Source organism: Diabrotica virgifera, chromosome 6 (genome assembly GCF_917563875.1).
Source record: "Diabrotica virgifera virgifera chromosome 6, PGI_DIABVI_V3a".
Lineage (NCBI taxonomy): Eukaryota > Metazoa > Arthropoda > Insecta > Coleoptera > Chrysomelidae > Diabrotica > Diabrotica virgifera.
This window is the reverse complement of record NC_065448.1, coordinates 236,767,315-236,791,696: the sequence shown is the minus strand read 5'-3', so window position 1 is coordinate 236,791,696 and position 24,382 is coordinate 236,767,315. Positions and strand designations below refer to the sequence as shown.

General features: G+C 30.8%; 1 protein-coding gene across 1 annotated transcript in view; it reads right to left on the bottom strand.

The window, feature by feature from the left end:
* LOC126887348 (protein brunelleschi) overlaps positions 1–22,133 on the bottom strand; it is a 51,194-nt gene extending 29,061 nt beyond the window's left edge. Inside the window, exons 1-4 of the mRNA XM_050654801.1 lie at positions 21,246–22,133; positions 5,452–6,028; positions 5,142–5,292; positions 4,998–5,089 (exon numbers count right to left, since the gene is read on the bottom strand). Of these exons, the coding sequence (XP_050510758.1) occupies positions 4,998–5,089; positions 5,142–5,292; positions 5,452–6,028; positions 21,246–21,999 (1,574 nt within the window). The 5' untranslated portion in view covers positions 22,000–22,133. The remainder of the gene's footprint in view (positions 1–4,997; positions 5,090–5,141; positions 5,293–5,451; positions 6,029–21,245) is intronic.
* Positions 22,134–24,382: the final 2,249 nt, after the last annotated feature.

Below are 24,382 nucleotides of genomic sequence, written 5' to 3'. Positions count from 1 at the left end.
TCTCGGCTTCCTAGGTACATATAGAGCAATTTTCTTCATGTTTTTTAATCCAAAGTAACTCGAGTAGAGCCGTCTAACTAACGCAATACTAAATATCAAGGATGCTTTAGTTTTGTTATAAGGAATTCATTTATTTATAATAAAATAAAACTACATATTTTTTCCTGTTGTAGACTTTTTAAAAAAACTTACCACACGTGTACCTATTAACGTTCAAAATACAAATATATATTCTTATTTGAAAGCTGTATAATTGTTTAAACAAGTTAAAAATTTTTGTTATAATAAATAATAGATATGTTATTAACATTTATAAATTACTGCAAAAATAAGGATTTTTGCAATTATCTCCAATTGTTTATGTATTTCAAATTAGAAACTATTAAGATCTAGAATCTAGAATATTTATTTGAAACATTTTTCTCTAAACTCTAGAAGGAATGTTTTATAGGCAAAAACATGATTTTTTACACTTTATAATCGTTTCAAAACAAGACAATGTCGGATATTGAAGCAATTGAGAACGAGAAAAATTTTTAATATTCTTTAGTTATGTCGAAATACTGTAAGTTAAAAAGGTGCAAAATAAATTTCTCCTGTTTTAACATTTTAATACAAATACTATTTTTAGTTTGGAATTATCTTCTATATCAAAATAAGCCACAATCCTTCAGTATTCACTATTCAGATTCAGGTTAGATACAATTTAGTCCCAAAATCATAATATAAAAGGACAAAGGACTGGTCATAAAATTGATATCGGTAAATCCGTATCTGCTGGTTCGCACATTGTGTCACAAGCTAGTAAAAGCAATTCAAGAATTCTTGAAAATTGACTAAACTCTATTGCCAAATCTATCCGCTAAAAAAATTTTCTAATAATTTAGATTTTTTGGAAGAAAAAAATCAACAGATTAATTTAAAAATTAAGAATTTTGATTTTTCGGTAGAAAAAAGGAGAATTAGGTAGATCGGTAGATTTGACAGGTATTCGGTAGATTTGCCGAAAAATCGGTAGGTCTGGCCCTCCCTATTATGAATTTCTAGATCCGCGCCTGGGTTAGTACATATTTGTTTGGTTCAATGACAAACGTAAAAACATTTGTTTAAATGAAAGCGAGTAAAACAAATAACAAAAGTATTCAAAAGTGATCTTCCGATCTGCTTGAAACGGAAAGTCTTTAACCAATGCGTTTTGCCTGTTATGAACTATGGTGCTGAAACTCTAACATTAACAAATTGTATTGTATATAGATGTAAGCTTTGTGGTGACACTGACATTGGCAATTTGTCATTATTTTCATATAAATGAATTGGCTTTAATTTAAAAGTTTTTAGAAATTCAACAGACGATTTAAGTTTTTATAATAATTGTAAAGCATGAACATTTATTTGTCGATTCTTTGTTTTTAGGTTAGTATTTTATCAGTTGATATTAGTTATGTAAAAATTAAATAAACTTTGTTTTTAGACGAGAATCACATTGTGTTTTGCTTTGAGGAAAATCCAAAATCTTATATAGATACAAAAGTATTGATGGCTTAAATGTTATATCTAACAATAAAACACTGAAAACGTTTGTTTTCTATACTTCCACAAAATTTATTACAACTATGTGACTACAGCTGTTTCGGCAGGGTGCCTTTCTCAAGTGATTTAGATTACTATGGGTTTGTCTTTTAAAGTCTTTAACTGAAGATGTTGAGGAGTGGGGAGCTGTTTGTCTCGAGTTGGTCATTCAGAATTATATCTGTATTTTTCAATTTATTAATTTCCATATATTCTAAAAAAGATAGCTTAAGGCCTTTATTTTGGATATGCAGAATTTGAAACTCTTCATTGAAAGAATGATTATGATCTAGAAGGTGAAGTGCGTATGTAGAAGTGTCTGTTTTTCTATTGTTGAAAGCCCTTTTGTGTTCTGTTATCCGTTTGTCAATGGTTCTGCCAGTTTCACCGATGTAAGTTTTCGGACAGTCACCACAAGTTAGTTTGTACACACCACTCTGTAGTTGCTTTCTCTTTCGGCTTTTGTTGTTCCTAATATATTTACTTAAGTTGTTGTTAGTTCTGAAAGCTGGTGTTACTTCTTTCTTTTTATGTATCTGACTATTTTTGTTCTTATCTTACCAGTATATGTGATAGAGCAGAAGTTACTGGGTTCTTTCTGTGGTGGTGGATAGACTAATTTCAGAGCTTTCTTATGGAGTTTTTGGTTTAAAATTTTGTTAATTGTTTATTCGTTATAGCCATTGTTTACTGCTATTTGTTTAATGATGTTCAGTTCTATATCGAAGTTATTTTTTGACATGGGAAATTAGTCTGTCCACCACCACAGAAAGAACCCAGTACCTTCTGCTCTATCACATATACTGGCAAGATAACAACAAAAATAGCCAAATACACAAAAAAGAAAGGAATAATACCAGCTTTCAGAACTAACAACAACTTAAGCAAATATATTAAGAACAATAAGAGCCGAAAGAGAAAACAACTACAGAGTGGTGTTTACAAACTAACTTGTGACTGTCCGAAAACTTAATCGGTCAAACTGGCAGAACCTTTGACAAACGGATAGCAGAATACAAAAAGGCTTTCAACAATAGAAAAACAGACACTTCTACATACGGACTTCACCTTCTAGATCATAATCATTCTTTTAATGAAGAGTTTCAAATTCTGCATATTCAAAATAAAGGCTTTAAGCTATCTTTATTAGAATCTATGGAAATTAATAAATTGAAAAATACAGATATAATTCTGAATGACCAACTCGAGACAAACAGCTCCCCACTCCTCAACCTCTTCAGTTAAATACTTAAAGGTACCCATAGTAATCTAAATCACTTGAAAAAAGCCACTCTGCCAAAACAGCTGTAGTCACATAGTTATAATACATTTTGTGGAAGTATAGAAACCAAACGTTTTCGGTGTTTTTTTGTTAGATAAAATGAACTTCCATCAAGTAACGGTCGAATCTATCAATTATTTAAATGTTATATTTTTGTTCAAACCGCCAACCACTTTTCTCAATGCAGAAAACAACAGTTTTTTTCAAAAAAAAGTGAACAGTGTCAAATTTCTCTTGAATCATTGTTTTTAAAGGTACTACATCACCTAATGCACTACCAACATTTATATTGCTAGTTTCAATGCCAAAACCCTCAAATCATCTGAAATAATGGATTAACTGGAAAAATAGTTAACTAGGATCAAGTGGGATGTCGTTGGTCTAAGTGAAAGTAGACTACCAGGAGAACAATGTAGAATACTCCATTTTGTATACAGAGTGAGTCTGTAATTTGGAATAAATTCAATATCTCAAATACTAATCGTTTTTTTGAAAAATGCTCAGACCCGTCGATTAATATTTCAAATTGTCCTTTTTGGTCTACAATAATAATGTATACAGGGTGTCCCAATTTAGAGATACGACGTCATCGTTGATTTTCTTAAATAGCAACACTGTCATTTTGATAGCTATTTTGATAGGGTGTGTAAAGTTATACATAACTGCAGAATTTCAAATTTTTATTCCCTACCATTTACAAGACAATAAAAAATAAAAAAGTTATGAAAAACAAGTAATCAACTAATAATTGAATTTAATTATTTCAATTAAGCAAATCCTCATAATGTTGCCCTCAATTATTGTCAAACAGTCAATGGGCAACATTATGAGCATTTGCTCAATTGAAATAATTAAATTCAATTATTATTTGATTACTTGTTTTTCATAACTTTGTTATTTTTTATTATCTTGTAGGTAAATGATAGCGAATAAAAATTTGAAATTTTGCAGTTATGTATAACTTTACACACCCTATCAAAACGACAGTGTTGTCATTTAAGAAAATCAACGATGACGTCATACCTCTAAGTTGTATACATTATTATTGTATGTCAAAAATGGAAATTTGAAATACTAATCGACGGGTCTGGAGCATTTTTCAAAAAAACAATTAGTATTTGAATTTATTCCAAATTACAGACATAACTTTATTATTTTTTATTATCTTATAAATGGTAGAGAATAAACATTTGATATTTTGCAGTTATGTATACCTTTACGCACCCTATCAAAATAGCCATCAAAATAACAGTGTTGCCATTTAATAAAATCAACGACGACGTAATATCTCTAAATTGAGACACCCTGTATACATTATTATTGTATGCCAAAAAGGAAAATTTGAAATACTAATCGACGGGTCTGAGCATTTTTCAAAAAAAAACAAATAGTATTTGAGATATTGAATTTATTCCAAATTACAGACTCACTCTGTATATGTTCTATGTACAGTTCCATGAAAAGTACAATACACATATTGGCGGTGTAGCCCTATCGGTTCATAAAAGACTCAAACATCTTATCACCAAATTTGATATAATTTCGGAAATACTATCAGAAAGGTACAGCATTCAAATAATTTAAATATAGCAGGCTTGGAAATCGTGTAGAAAATTTAAACTGAATATAAAACAATTCAATTTGGCAACATTGTGTGAAGACCAACCCTTCTCGGATATCAACAGAACCGTAATTTAGTCCAAACAAATGAATATATTATTTTACTAACAAAGATGAGATGGTTTAACCAAATAATGTTCAAATATGATGTGCAAAATAATTTTGAGTTCGGTTCCGCTAATGAACTCGCTTTTTTGTTCTTAAAAGGAGAAAAAAGTTTAATTTCTCTCGTTTAATATTTATTGACTAATTATTTTAACTGTACCAATATGCAAGTATTTACTGTAAGTTCTAAAATGACTAATTTATAATGATTAATGGGATGTTAAAATATAGGCATGTGCTTATCTTTAAAGCGGCTACTCGAGGTTTTTAAATATTTCTACCAAACATTGATACCGCCACTTTGTTTCGCATTCTGACTGATTTCTGTTTCTAATATACACGCTCCCACTAGACAAGCAACATATGAAGAAATAGAGAAACTACTTATTATTATCTAACGTTCAAGAAACTTCATTATTACCTCAAGTATTGCCACATCGTCTGCAAAAGGAATGTCATATGTCTCGTTGCTAATGCTGAATGTCCTGTTCTTCTCGCAGCTACAACTAGCTCCTGAAATTTTATAAATGACGTTACAATACAAAACAAAAATACAAATATGTACCTGCATTAGTTGAATCTGTAATGCTGGCCATCCTTGATCCATAGCCCTCATTTCGACGGGATCTAAATTCAAATTATGACCTGGTAAACTTTGGAGCATAAGAGCATAACATCGGCCCCAGTTGGGAGCAGTATTTTGAGGAGATACGTATCTAAAAAAAATGTTTGATGAAATCCTTTAGGATCTACTTTATGGATACGATAATTTGCGCAATTTTTTTAACATAAAATATGAGACGTGGTAGAAATTTTACATCTTCTAAAGAGATTTTCAGATTTTTATTGTTTGGAAAATAATATTTTAAACGTACCTAGTAGCAGCTAATCTCAAACAAAATGCAGCCTTTCTTCCAAACCCAATCTGTGAATATAAGTCTGCTAAAGTTTCAAACCTCTGAATCTTCTCCATTTCAGACAATTGTAAGTTAATATATACAACATTTTGCAAAAAGCTGGCAGCTTGTAGGGCATGGTTTTGCTCTACAGTAATCCTAGCCGCTTTAAAGCTTGCTTCCGTTTCAATAATACCTGCATTCTGGTATTTGCTGTAATGTATAATAGCTTCTCTATACCTTTTGGATATATCTTCAGGTGCTAAAGCATTGGTAATCAATTTTTTGACATTCAAAGCAATAGCAGGTGGAGTCTGACTGGATTTACGAGGCGAACCCTCCTGTAAACTAGCATTTCTATGAAGCGGAATATTTCTTTGCATTTCTGGATAAAGCACCAATGCTGAAGCTGCAGAAAGTCCCTCATAAGCTGCTCCTAGCCATAACCAATCATTTACGGACTTTAAAATATCTGCCGCCTGAGAATAATATGACAAGCTGTCAGTTAAAAGACCAGTTTGTAAGCACAGGTCTCCTAAATGTTTTGTCATCCTTCCTAAAAAAAAAACAAACTTTGTTATGTTTGACAATTCTACCCAACCAAAAGTATAAAGGTAGATAAGATACAAATCCTAGTCAAAGACAAATTAAGATCAACACCATACTCTTGACACTACAGCCCTAGTTGCAGATTTTTTTTTTTTTTTTTTTTTATTCCATTTATTAAAATACGTAATAACAATATACAAAAAAAAATACATTAAAAAACCAAGAGCCGTAGCTATGCTGGTTTTGTGGTAACATAATAAACATAAATATAATGGTAACAGATTACATAACATAAAACTTTTTAGACTACTTTACACTGAAGGTTAAGTTTTCCTATATAGATTCATTAAAGAAATTGTATTAAAGTAAATGATTAAATTATTATTTATTATTAAATTGTTATAGAATTATATTCAATTAAAGCTATCTGTTGTAGTAGTTAGTAAGAAGTAACTCTTTTAATTCAGTTTTAAATCTTTCTAGCCTGCAGTCTTTGATCTTTGTGGGTAACTTATTATACAAAATCAGACCACTTGAGTATATACTTCTTTGTGCACCAGTAGTTCGCATTCTTACGGTTTGAAAACTACCTCCCTGTCTGGTATTATGGTCATGCACATCTTCTATACGTCTTAGAGTAATATTTGTACGTGTTTGAGAAAGCTTAATTTGATGAATGAATATACAAACTTGTAAAATGTATAGCGACTCAATGTTTAGAATTCCTCTCTGATAGTACAGGTCGTCAGTTGGATGAAGTCTTGACAGTTGAAATATATATTTCACAGCCTTGTTCTGTAACACCATGAGAGGATGTAGCTGTTTTTGATTTGTATTACCCCAAACAATAGTTAGATATGACAAATGTGAATTTATTAAAGAGTGATAGATCATTTTACGCTGTGGGATACTTATAAATTTAGCAATTCTTCCAAGCATACCCACTGCTGGAGCTATTTTTTGACACGTGTTCAATATATGCTGTTCCCATGTTAGTCGATTATCTATGTGTAAGCCAAGGTATTTGGTAACATTTTTTTTAACGAATTTGAATTTTCCAAAATTTAACTGTAGCTCTCTGTGTTCTTCAATATTTGAAATTATTGTGTAACTACATTTATTCATATTGAGTGAGAGCTTGTGGTATCTGAGCCAGTCATCTATATCTGTCAGATCTTTTTCTACAACATATTCTAGCTTTTTGGGATCTTTGTCAGCATACAAGAGTCCCGTATCATCAGCATATAAAAATAGCGTTGATTTTAAAGGCAGATTGGAGATGGAGTTTATATAAATAAGGAACAATGTTGGTCCCAATATAGACCCTTGAGGAACTCCACATGTGATGTCTTCTGCTGTACTAAGTACATTATTACAGAGCACTTTTTGTATTCTGCCAGTCAAATAATCCCTGAGCCATACTAAGGACATACCAGTTATACCATATTGTTCAAGCACTGAGATAAGTAACTCATGGTTAACTGTATCAAAAGCTTTTTGTAAATCTAGTGATACAAATACACAGCTTAATCCTTTGTCTAAGTTACTATATATATCTGTAATCAAATCGGTAGCTGCTGACACTGTGCTGGAATTATGTCTGAAACCATATTGTCGATTAAACCAGGCACCAGTTGTATTCAAGAAGTTTACGATTTGAAGATTTACACATGATTCTAATATCTTTGACATAGCTGTTAAGAGAGATATTGGCCGATAACTTCCTGGCTGTTTTGAGTCTCCTCCCTTATAAAGTGGTATCACTATTGCCATTTTCATAGAGCTCGGGATTGTTCCAGTGACAAGAGAAAGGTTAACTAATTTAGTTATAATCGGTAGAAGCTCCTCTTCAAACTCCCTGATAATATCAACACCAAAGCCATCCCAGCCAGGAGATTTGCCTTTTTTTAGTTTTCTTACAACCTCTTGAACATTAATTTCTAAGACTTGTTGCCATTCAAATATATATTCTTTTGGTGATACATTTATTGGAGTGCTTGTTGAAGGTGTTATGTTTTTTGACAGAGATTTTCCTACTTGTGAAAAATATTTGTTTAATTGGTTTGATAGCTCCTCAGATTTATTATATATCGAGTTCTGATAGTGTAGTTCATGTATTGTTATTGTTTTTTTTGTATTTTCGGCATTATGAATAAGGTGATTGATAGTTGCCCATAATTTTTTACTATTGCCTTGTGCATCGGATAATTTATTCGTGAAATAGTCTTTTTTTGCTTTGCCTACTGCTTTCAGTAGTTCATTTTGCACGGACTTATAAACATCTTGTAAGAACTTACTATTAGGGAATTGTCTATGCCTTCTATAATGAAAATCTCTTTTTAAAACAAGGTTATGTAATGTGACATTAAACCATGATTTTGATATTATTTTAAAAACTTTAACATTTATCAAAATCAAAATCATTCATCAAAATGCCTAGATAGTCCATTGAAATGTTACATTTAGTGTGCATTTCTTAGAGGAGTCAATTTTATTTTTTTAATGTGTAGGGGGGTTCAGTAGAAGCTTAAGTTCAAGTTTTTGGGATTGAGGCCCTTGTCCCCCGGCCGCCATCTTGATAAAAGAGGTGCAAAGGGCTTTCGCGCTGTATCTCGTAAACTAGCTACCCTACAGAAAATTTAATTTCACATAAAATGAAGCAAATTAAATTTTCTACAATTTTATATCTATTTTACTTTTTATCGTAAAGTGACCAACAAAAAAGTTATAAACAAAAATAAGAGAAAATATTGTAAGAAATTTCCTTTTGGAGGTTATAACTTTTTTACGTTCATTTCACAATAAAATAACATCATAGCGATTTTGTAGAGGATTTTTCAATAAACAATTTTCACTATAAAGTTGTTTATTTTTATTTTATTTATTATCTAGGTTTTACAGCGCTCCAAACTTGACCAGATTCTCGAATTCTCGTAGAAAAATATTGCTTTTCTATCTATATATTAGACGAGCGGCATTAACCGTTATGCCAACCACGAAAATCAAATTTAAGGTGAATGATCAATTTTGGCCTATTTTTATGTTTTAGAGGTCGCTGAATCCGAATATGAAGTTTATTTTTATCTAGAGTTGATGTAACATGTTAAAAAAATAAATTTTATACAAAAATGCCACAAATCAATTTTGATGATTTTTCAAATTTACCTCGCTGTATCTTTGGTTGCTGTAAATATTTCCTTTTAAAAATTTTACTGTCTCATCTAGGGCGTAGATAACAATGAAATTTGTCCAAAATGTTTAAACACATTAACAAAGGAGTTGTTAATTTATTAACATTTAATTTAACATTTTTATTAACATTTTGTCATCATATTTCGTTAGTTTCATGTTTACTTAAAAAAGTTGAGCGACAAACTTTTTAGTTTATAATTTTAACCAACACAACAATAAAATATAGTTCATGAAGAAGTTTTTTGGAAAATTTTAAGTCAAAATATACAGGGTGTCCCGAAAAGATTGGTCATAAATTATACCACACATTCTGGGGTCAAAAACAGTTCGACACCTAACTTACCTTAGTACAAATGTGCTCATAAAAAAAGTTACAGCCCTTTGAAGTTACAAAATGAAAATCGATTTTTTTCAATATATCGAAAACTATTAGAGATTTTTATTGAAAATGGACATGCATCATTCTTATGGCAGGAACATCTTAAAACAAAATTATAGTGAAATTTGTCTACCCCATAAAAAATTTATGGGGATTTTGTTCCCTTAAACCCCCCCCCCCAAACTTTTGTGTACGTTCCAATTAATTCATTATTGTGGTACCATTAGTTGAACACAACGTTTTTAAAACTTTTTTGGTATTTTTCTGATAAGCCAGTTTTTATCGAGATGCGGCTTCTTTTTCAATATATTTACGTAAAAAATTTATGGGAGTTTTGTTGCTTTAAACCCTCCAAATGTTTGTGTACGTTCCAATTAAACTATTATTGTGGTACCATTAGTTAAACACAGTGTTTTTAAAACTTTTGCCTCTTAGTCTTTTTTTCATAAGTCACATTTTATCGAGATGTAGCTTCTTTTTCAAAATATACCTAAAAATGTAAATTATAAATAAATTTTCAGATTATTAACAGGTCTCTATAATCGTCCTCAATCATATACAAATATGTGGTGGATTGGACAAATATTCAAAATATCTCGATAAACACTGGCTTAACGGAAAAGTACTAAGAGACAAAAAAGTTTTAAAAACATTGTGTTTAACTAATGGTGCCACAATAATAATTTAATTGGAACGCACACAAAAGTTGGGGGGGTTTAAGGGAACAAAACACCCATAAAATATTTATGGGGTGCACAAATTTCACTTTATTTTTTTTTTTAAGATGTTGCTACCATAAAAATATCACATGTCCATTTTCAATAAAAAATCTCAGAGAGTTTTCGATATATGAAAAAAAATCGAATTTCATTCTGTAACTTCAAAGGGCTATAACTTTTTTTGTGTGCACTATTGTATATAGGTAAGTGGGTTAAATCAACCTATTTTTGACCCCAGAATCTGTGGTATAATTTATGACCAATCTTTTCGGGACACCCTGTATAATAGGAAAAAAGTTATATTACTTCATATACAAGCGGCACACCCCAAAAAACGCTTATATCTCGAGATCCTGACCACGGTGTGGTGAATGGCTAATTTTTATCATACTTTATGATTTTGATATCAAAAATCGTTTTTTTGCTCTGCTTAAGAATTTTGCATTTTGAGGTTGCGTCATTCTTCTTCTGAAGCGGCGAATTTGTCCTCAAACAACTTCTTGGGCCTTTTCTATATATGCTTAGAATTATAAGTTTTATAGTGGGAAGAAAGGTCAAAAACAGATTATTAATAGCATAGGAATGTTAAAATCATAATAAATTGTATGAATTAAAAATATACATAGATAGAAAAGTAAGCCTAACTTTTGTTTTTATTGTATCCCTATGAGCATTCGAGAATCTGGTCAAGTTTGGAGCGCTCTAAAACCTATATAAATAAATAGAATTAAACAACTTTATAGTGGAAATTGTTCACTGAAAAACCATCTACAAAATTGCTATTATGTTATTTTATTTTAAAATTAACTGAAAATAGTTATAACATCCAAAAGGAAACTTGTTAAAAAGATTTACATATTTTTGGTTATATCTTTTCTGTTGGTCACTTGACGATAAAAAGTAATAGAAACAAAATTGTGGAAAATTTAATTTGCTACATTTTATGTTTAATTAGATTTTCCGTAGGGTTGGTAGTTTACGAGATATAGCGCGAAACCCCTTTGCACCCCATTTCCCAGATGGCGACCGGGGGACAAGGATGGCGACCCCAAAAACTTGAACTTAAGCTTCTACTGATCCCCCTTACACACTAAAGAAATAAAATTGACTCCTCTAAGAAATGCAAGGTACGGTCTAAAAAATGTAACATTTTAATGGACTAAGAATGCATTTAAATGACGCACAAAAATCAAGAGCAATTGCCAAACTAGAAGAAGGATAGTCACTAAGGGTGCGTCCATAGTGCACGCTTGTTTCCGAGTCAGAAAACTGACGCAGAGTCAGCGTAGCTAAATCCTTCGTATTTAAATGGACCTGTCCAAAGTGCACCAGCGCGCTGACAATTAAATACAAATGATAATTTGCACAACGACTCCACTGGCTGTTTACTATCATTTTCTATATCTTGGGATCTACTGAATATATTTTGATCTTTCTTTTTTTAATTTGTATGTAATTTTTCTGTACATTACAAATATGTAATTTGTCTATTTGCAATTTGACATTTATAATTAATAAACAATCTAATTTGTTTAAACAATTTTTGAATAAATAATTTTCCCCAAAAATCCATGTTTTTAATCAGACTATCATTATTAATAATAGAAAAAGTTAAGTTATACTTTAATAAATAAATTATCTTCAATAAATAATTATCTAATAAAAATTATTTATTTATTAAAGTGAATTTTAACCAAGTATATTCAAATGGGAAATAAGCCACAATTTTACCTAAAAATGATTTTATTAACGTTTCGACGCCCAAGTCGGGTGTCGTTGTCAAAATACAAAATAATACTAAATAAACAAAAATGTTGTTGCTTAGTAAAAAATTCTTCTATAATTTATTTAATCTGACTCATTTATATCGGCAATTGAGACACGTATTATACATTTTAAAGTAGACGACTTTAAAATGATATTGCCAATATTGATGAGTTGCGTTCCTGGGACGACTTTACTAAAAGATAGTTCATTCGATTACATGAAATCAATCCCAACTCAAGAATATCCGCCACAAAAAATCATAGCATGTGATCTGTCTTTAAAAAGACAACCAAATGCAACGGTGGCACTGAAATTCTCGCGTTAGAGATTCCATAGTAAATCACGAGGGAAAACCAGGAAAAACCTCGTGATACTATCCCGACATCGTAAGTATTTGGGTTTACATTTAGTTTACTCTCAAAACTAATACCAAATTCTGACTTGATATTTTAAATTTTAAATAATACTAAAATACTAAATATGTACTAACTCGATATGTTACTGATAATTGTGGTATTTTCTTTCTATTGACTTCCTCCTTTAATATGGGTAACCACATCCTACTGCATTCTGCCGAGGAATTTGCGACACAATTGGTTTCATTTAGCATAATTAGAGCCGCTTCTTTGATTTTTCTCTTTTTACTATCTGCTTCTTTTAGGACTATACTTGAATCTCTCCACTGAACTCTATGTTCATTATCCCATGCGTGTTGACATATTTGAGATCTATCAAATTCTCTATTTTTTATATAAGACTGATGTTCATTTACTCTAACGTCTAATGGTCTTGACGTTTCACCTATATAAAATTGTTCGCATTCACAAGGTATTTTATAAATACAATTCTTTGTTCTTTCTTGTTCACTGTTAGGTTTAGTTTTAGATAGAATAGACCTCAAAGTGTTTGTTGTTTTGAATGTTGTTGATATGTTGAATTTATTTCCTATTGTTTTAAGTTTCTCGGATAGTCCTTTTACATATGGTATTGATATTTTCGTCGTATTATTTCTTGTGAATGTTGTAGGATCCCGTTCTAAGTTGTTCTGTTCCATTCGATCCAATTTTGACAATTCCTTATTTATAAACGATATGGGATAATCATTTTTTAATAAAACAGATGTTAACAATTGTTTTTCTTCTAAAAATGAATTTTCGTTAGAACAAGTAATTTTGGCTCTATCATATAAGGATTTAATGATTCCCTTTTTAACGTTGATGTTATGGTTTGATTTGTAATTGAGATATCTGTTGGTGTGTGTTGGTTTTCTATACACTTGAGTCTCATATCCAGTATCCTTCTTTGAGACCAAAACATCGAGGAAAGGTAGTGTGTTATTGTATTCCTTTTCCATTGTAAACTTTATTGTCTCTTCTTGATCGTTTATTATATTCAGGAACGTATCCAACAATTCCGATCTATGAGGCCATATGGAAAACACATCATCTACATATCTCCACCATATTGTGGGTTTTAAATTTTGTTTAGAAATGATATTAGTTTCGAAATCCTCCATAAATATATTAGCCAATAATGGAGATAAAGAAGAGCCCATTGCGAGACCAAAATTTTGTTTATAGAATTCATTATTTAGTTAAAAATAGGTATTATTAGTACATAATGTCAATAACTCCATTATAGCTGATACATTTAGTCTTGTCCTAGTTGTTAATGTATTATCATTTTCTAATTTCGTTTTGATTAAGTTTAAAGTTTTATCTAATGGCACATTTGTAAATAAACTGTTTATGTCAAAACTTACTAAAATATTATTTGGATTAAATTCAATATTTGATAATTTGTTTAAAAAATGTTGTGTATTTTTTATAAATGTGTCATTATTATTTGCAAATGGTTTTATAATATTTAATAAAAATTTTGATAGTTCACTACAAGGAGAATTGATGGTACTACAAATAGGTCTAAGTGGAATATTTGCTTTGTGAATTTTCGGTACTCCATAAAAATGTGGTGTCTTACTGTAATGAGGTGTCATTAATTTTCTTTGATAGTACGTTAGGTCATTTTTAAATTTGAATAAAGTTCTATAGATTTTGTTTTCCAGTGTCTTCGTTGGATCCTTCGTTAATTTGGTATAAGGTCCATTTGTAATTAGGTCTGTAATTTTGTCCTCATATTGTACTTTATCCATTATTACAGTTGCATTTCCTTTATCCGCTGGTAGGATTGTTATGGAGTCATCATTTTTTAAAGTTTTTAAAGCTTTCATTTCCTCTTTGCTGATGTTCTGTTCAATTTTATTAGATTTTTCCAATTCAAGTTTGCATAGTACCCTATATTGTTCTTTTTCATGAGTTGGTAAACACTTGGATATTTTTTCCACTGCGCTAATTATGTCTAATTTTGGAATAGAATTTTGGAATACTATTCTAAAATTAGACATAATTAGCGCAGTGGAAAAAATATCCCAGTGTTTACCAACTCATGAAAAAGAACAATATAGGGTACTATGCAAACTTGAATTGAAAAAATCTAATAAAATTGAACAGAACATCAGCAAAGAGGAAATGAAAGCTTTAAAAACTTTAAAAAATGATGACTCCATAACAATCCTACCAGCGGATAAAGGAAATGCAACTGTAATAATGGATAAAGTACAATATGAGGACAAAATTACAGACCTAATTACAAATGGACCTTATACCAAATTAACGAAGGATCCAACGAAGACACTGGAAAACAAAATCTATAGAACTTTATTCAAATTTAAAAATGACCTAACGTACTATCAAAGAAAATTAATGACACCTCATTACAGTAAGACACCACATTTTTATGGAGTACCGAAAATTCACGAAGCAAATATTCCACTTAGACCTATTTGTAGTACCATCAATTCTCCTTGTAGTGAACTATCAAAATTTTTATTAAATATTATAAAACCATTTGCAAATAATAATGACACATTTATAAAAAATACACAACATTTTTTAAACAAATTATCAAATATTGAATTTAATCCAAATAATATTTTAGTAAGTTTTGACATAAACAGTTTATTTACAAATGTGCCATTAGATAAAACTTTAAACTTAATCAAAACGAAATTAGAAAATGATAATACATTAACAACTAGGACAAGACTAAATGTATCAGCTATAATGGAGTTATTGACATTATGTACTAATAATACCTATTTTTAACTAAATAATGAATTCTATAAACAAAATTTTGGTCTCGCAATGGGCTCTTCTTTATCTCCATTATTGGCTAATATATTTATGGAGGATTTCGAAACTAATATCATTTCTAAACAAAATTTAAAACCCACAATATGGTGGAGATATGTAGATGATGTGTTTTCCATATGGCCTCATAGATCGGAATTGTTGGATACGTTCCTGAATATTATAAACGATCAAGAAGAGACAATAAAGTTTACAATGGAAAAGGAATACAATAACACCCTACCTTTCCTCGATGTTTTGGTCTCAAAGAAGGATACTGGATATGAGACTCAAGTGTATAGAAAACCAACACACACCAACAGATATCTCAATTACAAATCAAATCATAACATCAACGTTAAAAAGGGAATCGTTAAATCCTTATATGATATAGCCAAAATTACTTGTTCTAACGAAAATTCATTTTTAGAAGAAAAACAATTGTTAACATCTGTTTTATTAAAAAATGATTATCCCATATCGTTTATAAATAAGGAATTGTCAAAATTAGATCGAATGGAACAGAACAACTTAGAACGGGATCCTACAACATTCACAAGAAATAATACGACGAAAATATCAATACCATATGTAAAAGGACTATCCGAGAAACTTAAAACAATAGGAAATAAATTCAACATATCAACAACATTCAAAACAACAAACACTTTGAGATCTATTCTATCTAAAACTAAACCTAACAGTGAACAAGAAAGAACAAAGAATTGTATTTATAAAATACCTTGTGAATGCGAACAATTTTATATAGGTGAAACGTCAAGACCATTAGACGTTAGAGTAAATGAACATCAGTCTTATATAAAAAATAGTAGATCTCAAATATGTCAACACGCATGGGATAATGAACATAGAGTTCAGTGGAGAGATTCAAGTATAGTCCTAAAAGAAGCAGATAGTAAAAAGAGAAAAATCAAAGAAGCGGCTCTAATTATGCTAAATGAAACCAATTGTGTCGCAAATTCCTCGGTAGAATGCAGTAGGATGTGGTTACCCATATTAAAGGAGGAAGTCAATAGAAAGAAAATACCACAATTATCAGTAACATATCGAGTTAGTACATATTTAGTATTATTTAAAATTTAAAATATCAAGTCAGAATTTGGTATTAGTTTTGAGAGTAAACTAAATGTAAACCCAAATACTTACGATGTCGGGATAGTATCACGAGGTTTTTCCTGGTTTTCCCTCGTGATTTACTATGGAATCTCTAACGCGAGAATTTCAGTGCCACCGTTGCATTTGGTTGTCTTTTTAAAGACAGATCACATGCTATGATTTTTTGTGGCGGATATTCTTGAGTTGGGATTGATTTCATGTAATCGAATGAACTATCTTTTAGTAAAGTCGTCCCAGGAACGCAACTCATCAATATTGGCAATATCATTTTAAAGTCGTCTACTTTAAAATGTATAATACGTGTCTGAATTACCGATATAAATGAGTCAGATTAAATAAATTATAGAAGAATTTTTTACTAAGCAACACCATTTTTGTTTATTTAGTATTATTTTGTATTTTGACAACGACACCCGACTTGGGCGTCGAAACGTTAATAAAATCATTTTTAGGTAAAATTGTGGCTTATTTCCCATTTGAATATACTTGATTATAAAAATGCCACAAGAAAATAGCTTCAGAACAACGTGAATTTTAACGTTTTGTATGATCATTAATGATATGTACTATGATTAAAAAAATTGATTTTTGTAAAAAAAATATTTCTTCAAGAATTGTTTACACAAATTAGACTGATTAATTAATAAATTTATAAACAAATTGCATATTTGTAATATACGTAGAAATTACATACAAATTAAAAAAAGAATGATGAAAATCCATTGAGTTGATCCGGAGATAGAGAAAATTGTATTAGTTTGAAATCGCTTTTTCGGTATTTTAACTCGGTGGATTCGTAGGTTCCCCCTAGTAACCGTTTTAACTACAATTTTGAAAAATCGTAGAGGGTGCTGTGAAGATACAATGTTTACGCAAATTTTTTAACAAAAAATACAAATCCCATTATTTAAAATGGCATCAATGAAATTCCTTAATTATTATAAACAAATTAGCTGTGAATTAAAAAAAAACAAATGGCTAACTTTGTCCCTAATGAACCCAGGCTAAATTTTTTTATATGAAAATTCGTGTTAAAATACTAGCTTTCCGACTATATAAAAAGATTGTTCCTAAGGACAATATTTGTCAAGTTATTCTAAATGTTTATAAACTACAAAATTTCAAAAATTTGGCATTAGGATTTTTGATTATATTGATTAATTTTTTCATCTTTTTTTAATACATTTTGATACTATCAGTCTTCTACTTTCGTTTGGCATACTCAGAATTGCCCAATGTTTATTATTTTCTGTCTTATGTAATGGCAAAATAAATGTCTCTGGGATAAACAAATAGAATAACTTTTAAACTAATTAATGGATCGGTCTCAAATTTTGAGGGTTTGAAGTACCAAAATAACCAACTTTGGGTGAAACCCTAAAATTCTAAGTTAAATTTAGTAAAAGTTATTAACAAATATCAATTTTAACTATTTTAATGGGAAATAAGCCACAATATTATTAAAAATGATTTTTATTAACGTTTCGACGCCCAAATCGGGTGCCGTTGTCAAAATACAAAATAATACTAACATAAACAAAAATGTTGTTGCTTAGTAAAAAAATTCTTCTAATAATTTATTTAATTTGACTCATTTATATCGGCAATTGAGATACACATGATACACTTTAAAGTAGAAGACTTTAAAATGATATTGCCAATATTTATGGGTTGCGTTCCTGGGACGACTTTACTGAAAGATAGTTCATTCGATTACATGAAATCAACCCCAACTCAAGAATATCCGTCACAAAAAAAATCATAGTATGTGATCTGTCTTTAAAAAGACAACCATATGCAACTGTGACATTAAAATTCTCGCGTTAGAGATTTCATAGTAAATCACGAGGGAAAACCAGGAAAAACCTCGTGATACTATCCCGACATCGTAAGTATTTATATAGGAAGTTTTTGTATAGGGATTTTAACAAATATACCTTTTATAAAGGATTTTATGTTTTTGTAATGGTATACAGCCAACTACAGGAAATTTTTCCTCGTGGATTCGTAAGTATTTGGTCTTACATTTAATTTACTCTCAAAATTCATACCAAATTCTGACTTTACTATTATTTTGTTTAAATTATAAATAATATCAATAATACATGGATATATAAGTAATACTAAAATATAAATTATGTACTAACTCGACTATTGACTTACTAATTGTGGTATTTTCTTTCTATTGACTTCCTCTTTCAGTATGGGTATCCACATCCTACTGCATTTCACCGAGGAATTTGCGACACAATTGGTTTCGTTTAGCATTATTAGAGCCGCTTCTTTGATTTTTCTCTTTTTACTATCTGTTTCTTTCAGGACTATACTTGAATCTCTCCACTGAACTCTATGTTCATTATCCCATGCGTGTTGACATATTTGAGATCTATCAAATTCTCTATTTTTAATATAAGATTGATGTTCACTTATTCTAACGTTTAATGGTCTTGATGTTTCACCTATATAAAACTGTTCGCATTCACAAGGTATTTTATAAATACAATTCTTTGTCCTTTCTTGTTCATTGTTAGGTTTAGTTTTAGATAGAATAGATCTCAATGTGTTGGTTGTTTTGAATGTTGTTGAAATGTTGAATTTATTTCCTATTGTTTTAAGTTTCTCGGATAGTCCTTTTATGTATGGTATTGATATTTTCCTCGTATTATTTCTTGTGAATGTTGTAGGATCCTGTTCTATGTTGTTCTGTTCCATTCGATCCAATCTTGACAATTCCTTATTTATAAACGATAAAGGATAATCATTTTTTAATAAAACAGATGTTAAGAATTGTTTTTCTTCTAAAAATGAATTTTCGTTAGAACAAGTAATTTTGGCTCTATCATATAAGGATTTTATGATTCCCTTTTTAACGTTGATGTTGTGATTTGATTTGTAATTGAGTATGTTTGTTGATATTTATAATTGAGTATATTTATTTTTTATATATATATTTTTAAATATAATTTATATATTTTTATATATATTATTTTAAATATGTTATATTTAATATAACATATTTAAAAATATGTCAACACGCATGGGATAATGAACATAGAGTTCAGTGGAGAGATTCAAGTATAGTCCTGAAAGAAACAGATAGTAAAAAGAGAAAAATCAAAGAAGCGACTCTAATTATGCTTAATGAAACCAATTGTGTCGCAAATTCTTCGGTGGAATGCAGTAGGATGTGGATACCCATACTGAAAGAGAAAGTCAATAGAAAGAAAATACCACAATTAGTAAGTCAATAGTCGAGTTAGTACATAATTTATATTTTAGTATTACTTATATATCCATGTATTACTGATATTATTTATAATTTAAACAAAATTATAGTAAAGTCAGAATTTGGTATTAATTTTGAGAGTAAATTAAATGTAAGACCAAATACTTACGATGTCGGGATAGTATCACGCGGTTTTTCCTGGTTTTCCCTCGTGATTTACTATGAAATCTCTAACGCGAGAATTTTAATGTCACAGTTGCATATGGTTGTCTTTTTAAAGACAGATCACATACTATGATTTTTTTGTGACGGATATTCTTGAGTTGAGGTTGATTTCATGTAATCGAATGAACTATCTTTCAGTAAAGTCGTCCCAGGAACGCAACTCATAAATATTGGCAATATCATTTTAAAGTCTTCTACTTTAAAATGTATCATGTGTATCTCAATTGCCGATATAAATGGGTCAAATTAAATAAATTATTAGAAGAATTTTTTTACTAAGCAACAACATTTTTGTTTATGTTAGTATTATTTTGTATTTTGACAACTGCACCCGATTTGGGCGTCGAAACGTTCATAAAATTATTTTTTTCATTTTAATTGTGGCTTATTTCCCATATAAATAATTAATCATAAAAATGCCACAAGGAAATAGCTTCAGAACAACATTGAAATGAAACATTACACTAAATTTTCTCTTAGTTTTTCACCCCTGTAACTTATTAAAATAAACATTATAGAAGTTTTCAGGGACTTTCGGCCCTCGGTAATAATATAATCTTTCATTCTACATTTAAATTTTTCAAAAAGACTTAAGTATTAGTTTTCTCAGGATTTGAAAAAAATGAATTCAAAGCAATGGAGCCGAAAGTTTGCACTGATCCCCTTAAGAGACTTCAATGGAAAGACAGAATGAAAAAGATATTATGAGAATGGGAAATAATGCAGTTTGGTAAACCTAAATGCCACATTTAACACCTGTGACACATCCACCTTTAGACAAAAGAGCTTAAACTTATAATACCTACATCCATATTGTGGTTAACAATTTAAATTCAATAAACTCATAAAAATTGAATAAACAAAAGTACAACAGTAAGTTAGAATATAAATAATAGGTTTGTTCTAGCAAACAGTCAAACTAGTCAGAAACCAACAGCAAACAGTTGGTCAGTGAGAGAACATAATACAGTCACCAGTGCTATCTCCTCTACTCGCACTGGTCCACTATTCGCTCATGGTTTCAAACTGCTTGAAACTGATGCTAGAACAAACCTATTAACACCTCTGTGAAAAGTTTTTTTTCCCTTCAATAACATTGATTGTTCGATTGGATTCGTAATGGTCTTGGTGTATGGTAGGTTTGTTTAGGCGTTGCTTTTAAGAAGTGTTACTGAATAGATGGGCGCAGCTTCCAAAGACCATAAAAGAAGAAAAAACACCTCTGCTGCTTTACGAGAAAAATACACCTCATATTACACTAACAGTTGGCTGCAACGAATGCGTAGTAATGCACTGTGGCAAAGGTTCACTATGGGACATATGCCTCGTAAAGCTCTCAACGTAAGTTTATAAATATCTCTAAACAGACAAGATGTTAATTAAAGTCTTACCTGTACATCGCTTTTTATTATTTCTTGATTCCATGTCCAAACCAACAAAATCCTTTTTTTCAAAGGGTGCTAGAAGCAGAGACACCCTTTCTAATTTCTCTCTTGATCTATCAACTCGCTTTGAATCAAGAACCCAAAAAAGTGAGTTTATAAATTCATTTAACTGGCTCTCTAGATCGGCACAAGGGGAGGATACATCATAAAATAAAGCCCGAGCCTTAAAATTACTAGGAGTAGTAAACTTCTGTAGTGGAGACTCCACTGAATTTTCACTATCCCCTGAGCTACTAGATGGAGGGTTATCTTCTCCAGGAGATTCAGCATCTTGCGTTACTCCGAATAAGATACATCTTGAATCGAATAATGTTGAATTATATTTAACTTTAAGACTTTCGTGTACTCTGCATATTTCATTTAATTCTTGTTGGGAGTCGTATTTTCCCAAAGTTATCAATCCCAACAAACGTCTATGCGTTTGGAAGTCTCCCCAATCATTATTTTCTACAGGGTGATCCTTAATGTAACGCAGTAAAATATTCCTAACTGCTCCTGTAGAATCAGTAATTTTAACAGATGTTAATTTATTGATACGTTCATAAAACTTGGTAAAAATTTTAGGCTTTAGTTGGTTTCCTATCTGTTTGACCAAAATTAACAGGGCTGCATGATCATGGGAATATTGTTCATAATCAGGATGAGACATATTTGGCTCACTTACACTACTTGATAAAATATAACTTACAGATGAACGCATTTGAGTGCTATGTATACACAAGTGTTCCTTTTAACATGACTAAAAAGCAAATGTTTAAAAACTTTAAAATGCACTTATTTTTAATTTTATTAAAGTGTAAAATATTTTGACACTTAAAAGTAAACCAAAACGTCATACGTAAACATCTGACAGATTACAGAATCCGTTCCGGTGAAGATAGCTACAAATGATTGCAGTGTTGCCAAGTACTTAGAAAAAATCAGGAAGGATAATGTGATATTTGTAGTTAAATTCCAATGAGTTTTCTCTGTTTTTTTTTTTATCTTTGATGCAAGCTTTTCCTGAGATAAACCATTTTTTTTGTGAATTCATATTTAGGTAACCTGGCAACTGAAGCTTTAATAGGTCTGCCTATTAAACTGCCAAATTAAAAATAAGCAGAATCTAAAATAATAGAATAAAGATCTACTTTTTCAAAAATTTCGCAAACTCTGTTTATTTTAAGGAAGGCATACAACCATCGATGCATACAACATATTATGCAACTTAGCAAATGGCAATACCAAAGAATACATATCTCCCAAGAACCGACACAAACGGATTATCTATGAACTAAATTTTTATGCGCATGTGCCAGATCGGCCATTTCTCAATTTGTATGAATAGCAAATAATTTTGGTGACATTTGTCTTGTACAGGATCGGCGTTTGTTGTCACAGTTGTTTGTTTGGCTTGGCTTGGCGTTAGTATATTGTTTTTGTATCAGTTTGTAGCTCATAATATTTTGTATAGACTTGTTTTCTATATATATTTTCTTATATAGCCTACAACTATTAATTGTTATTTTCCAACATTTATACAATTTAATTCTTTTTGAGATATCTTGATTATGTGAATTAATTATTTTAAGCTTTTTCATGAACTATAAACTATCGTATAAAAAATTAATTTTGTATTTATTGGGATTTCACAAAGAATTTGAATCTAAAATATCATACAAATTCTCTAACCTTTCTTTGACCTCTACTGTACCAAATGCATCTGCAGGAAGAGCACAAAGTCATATTTTATATGTGTTCATTCCACAAGCCACGTGCTGTGTTTAAAAAGTTGAGAATCCAATACTCACAAAAACTTCCATAAAGTACTTTTATCAGCAAACCTAAATTAAATTTAATAAACTATGTTTCATTAAATTGTTTCTGTAGTTTGTATAAAACAATAACTTAGGTCAAATATATAAAACAATATGACTGACTACTTGAAATTCAGGATTTTCAGGAGTAACATTATATAATTTAGCTAATTCAAAAAGTTTGATCCAATATCACTTGAAATTGTTTCAACATTCAAGTTAATGCTTGATAATTGACAATACACTCTTCATAATAGGTTTACATTCTCTTGATTATACTTGCGTTCCAACCAAAAAATCTAAAGGCTGCTTTCATATGGAATATAAGCTTCTGACCATAATGATCAAAACGTTTCCATAGATATATATTAATTAATATATTGGGGGACATGAAAGGAGCCTCCACGTAGATTGTGATCACTTGTGAATACAATCGGGCGTCCCCTGGAAACGAGTAATGTCGGCTAATCCTTTCAACACCGGTGCACCAACAACACAGATGCAATCAAAATCAAAACGGTCTTTATCAAGGCCATTTTTGATGACGACCTCAATTAATATTGAAGGACTATCAGCAGATAAAGAAGACCTATTGTCTAATATGTGCAGAGAACATGGTGTCGATGTTCTACTGGTTCAAGAAACCCATAGAGGTACTGCAAGCCGCAGACCAAGGATTCGGGGTATGAAGCTCATACTGGAGAGACCACACGACCAATATGGTAGCGCAGTCTTCGTCAGACCAGATATCGACGTAGCATCCACATCTCTAACAGATCAAAATGACATCGAGATCCTCACAGTGGAGATAAACTCCTGTACAGTAACGTCAATGTACAAACCACCAAACGCTGACTTTGCTTTTGAGGAACCGAATAACTTTCAATCACAGCAAATCAAATTCGTACTGGGTGACTTCAACTGTCACAGTGTCGCGTGGGGTTACAACGAAACAGATTCCAATGGCGAAGAACTAGAAAAATGGGCTGAAAGCATGAACCTAAAACTTATTCACGATCCAAAGCAGCCTGCGTCGTTCAACAGCGGAAGATGGCGCAGAGGTTACAACCCAGACAATATATTTGTCAGCGACAGAATTGGAGACCAGGTGACAAAAATCGTTGGAAGCGCTCTCCCAAAGACACAGCACAGACCAATAATTTGTCTTTCCAACGCGGCAATCAGATACGAAATTGTTCCTTTCAAGAGAAGGTTCAACTTTACTAAAGCAAAATGGGAAAAATTCTCTGAAACATTGGATCAAGAAGTTTCCCAGCTAGAACCTTG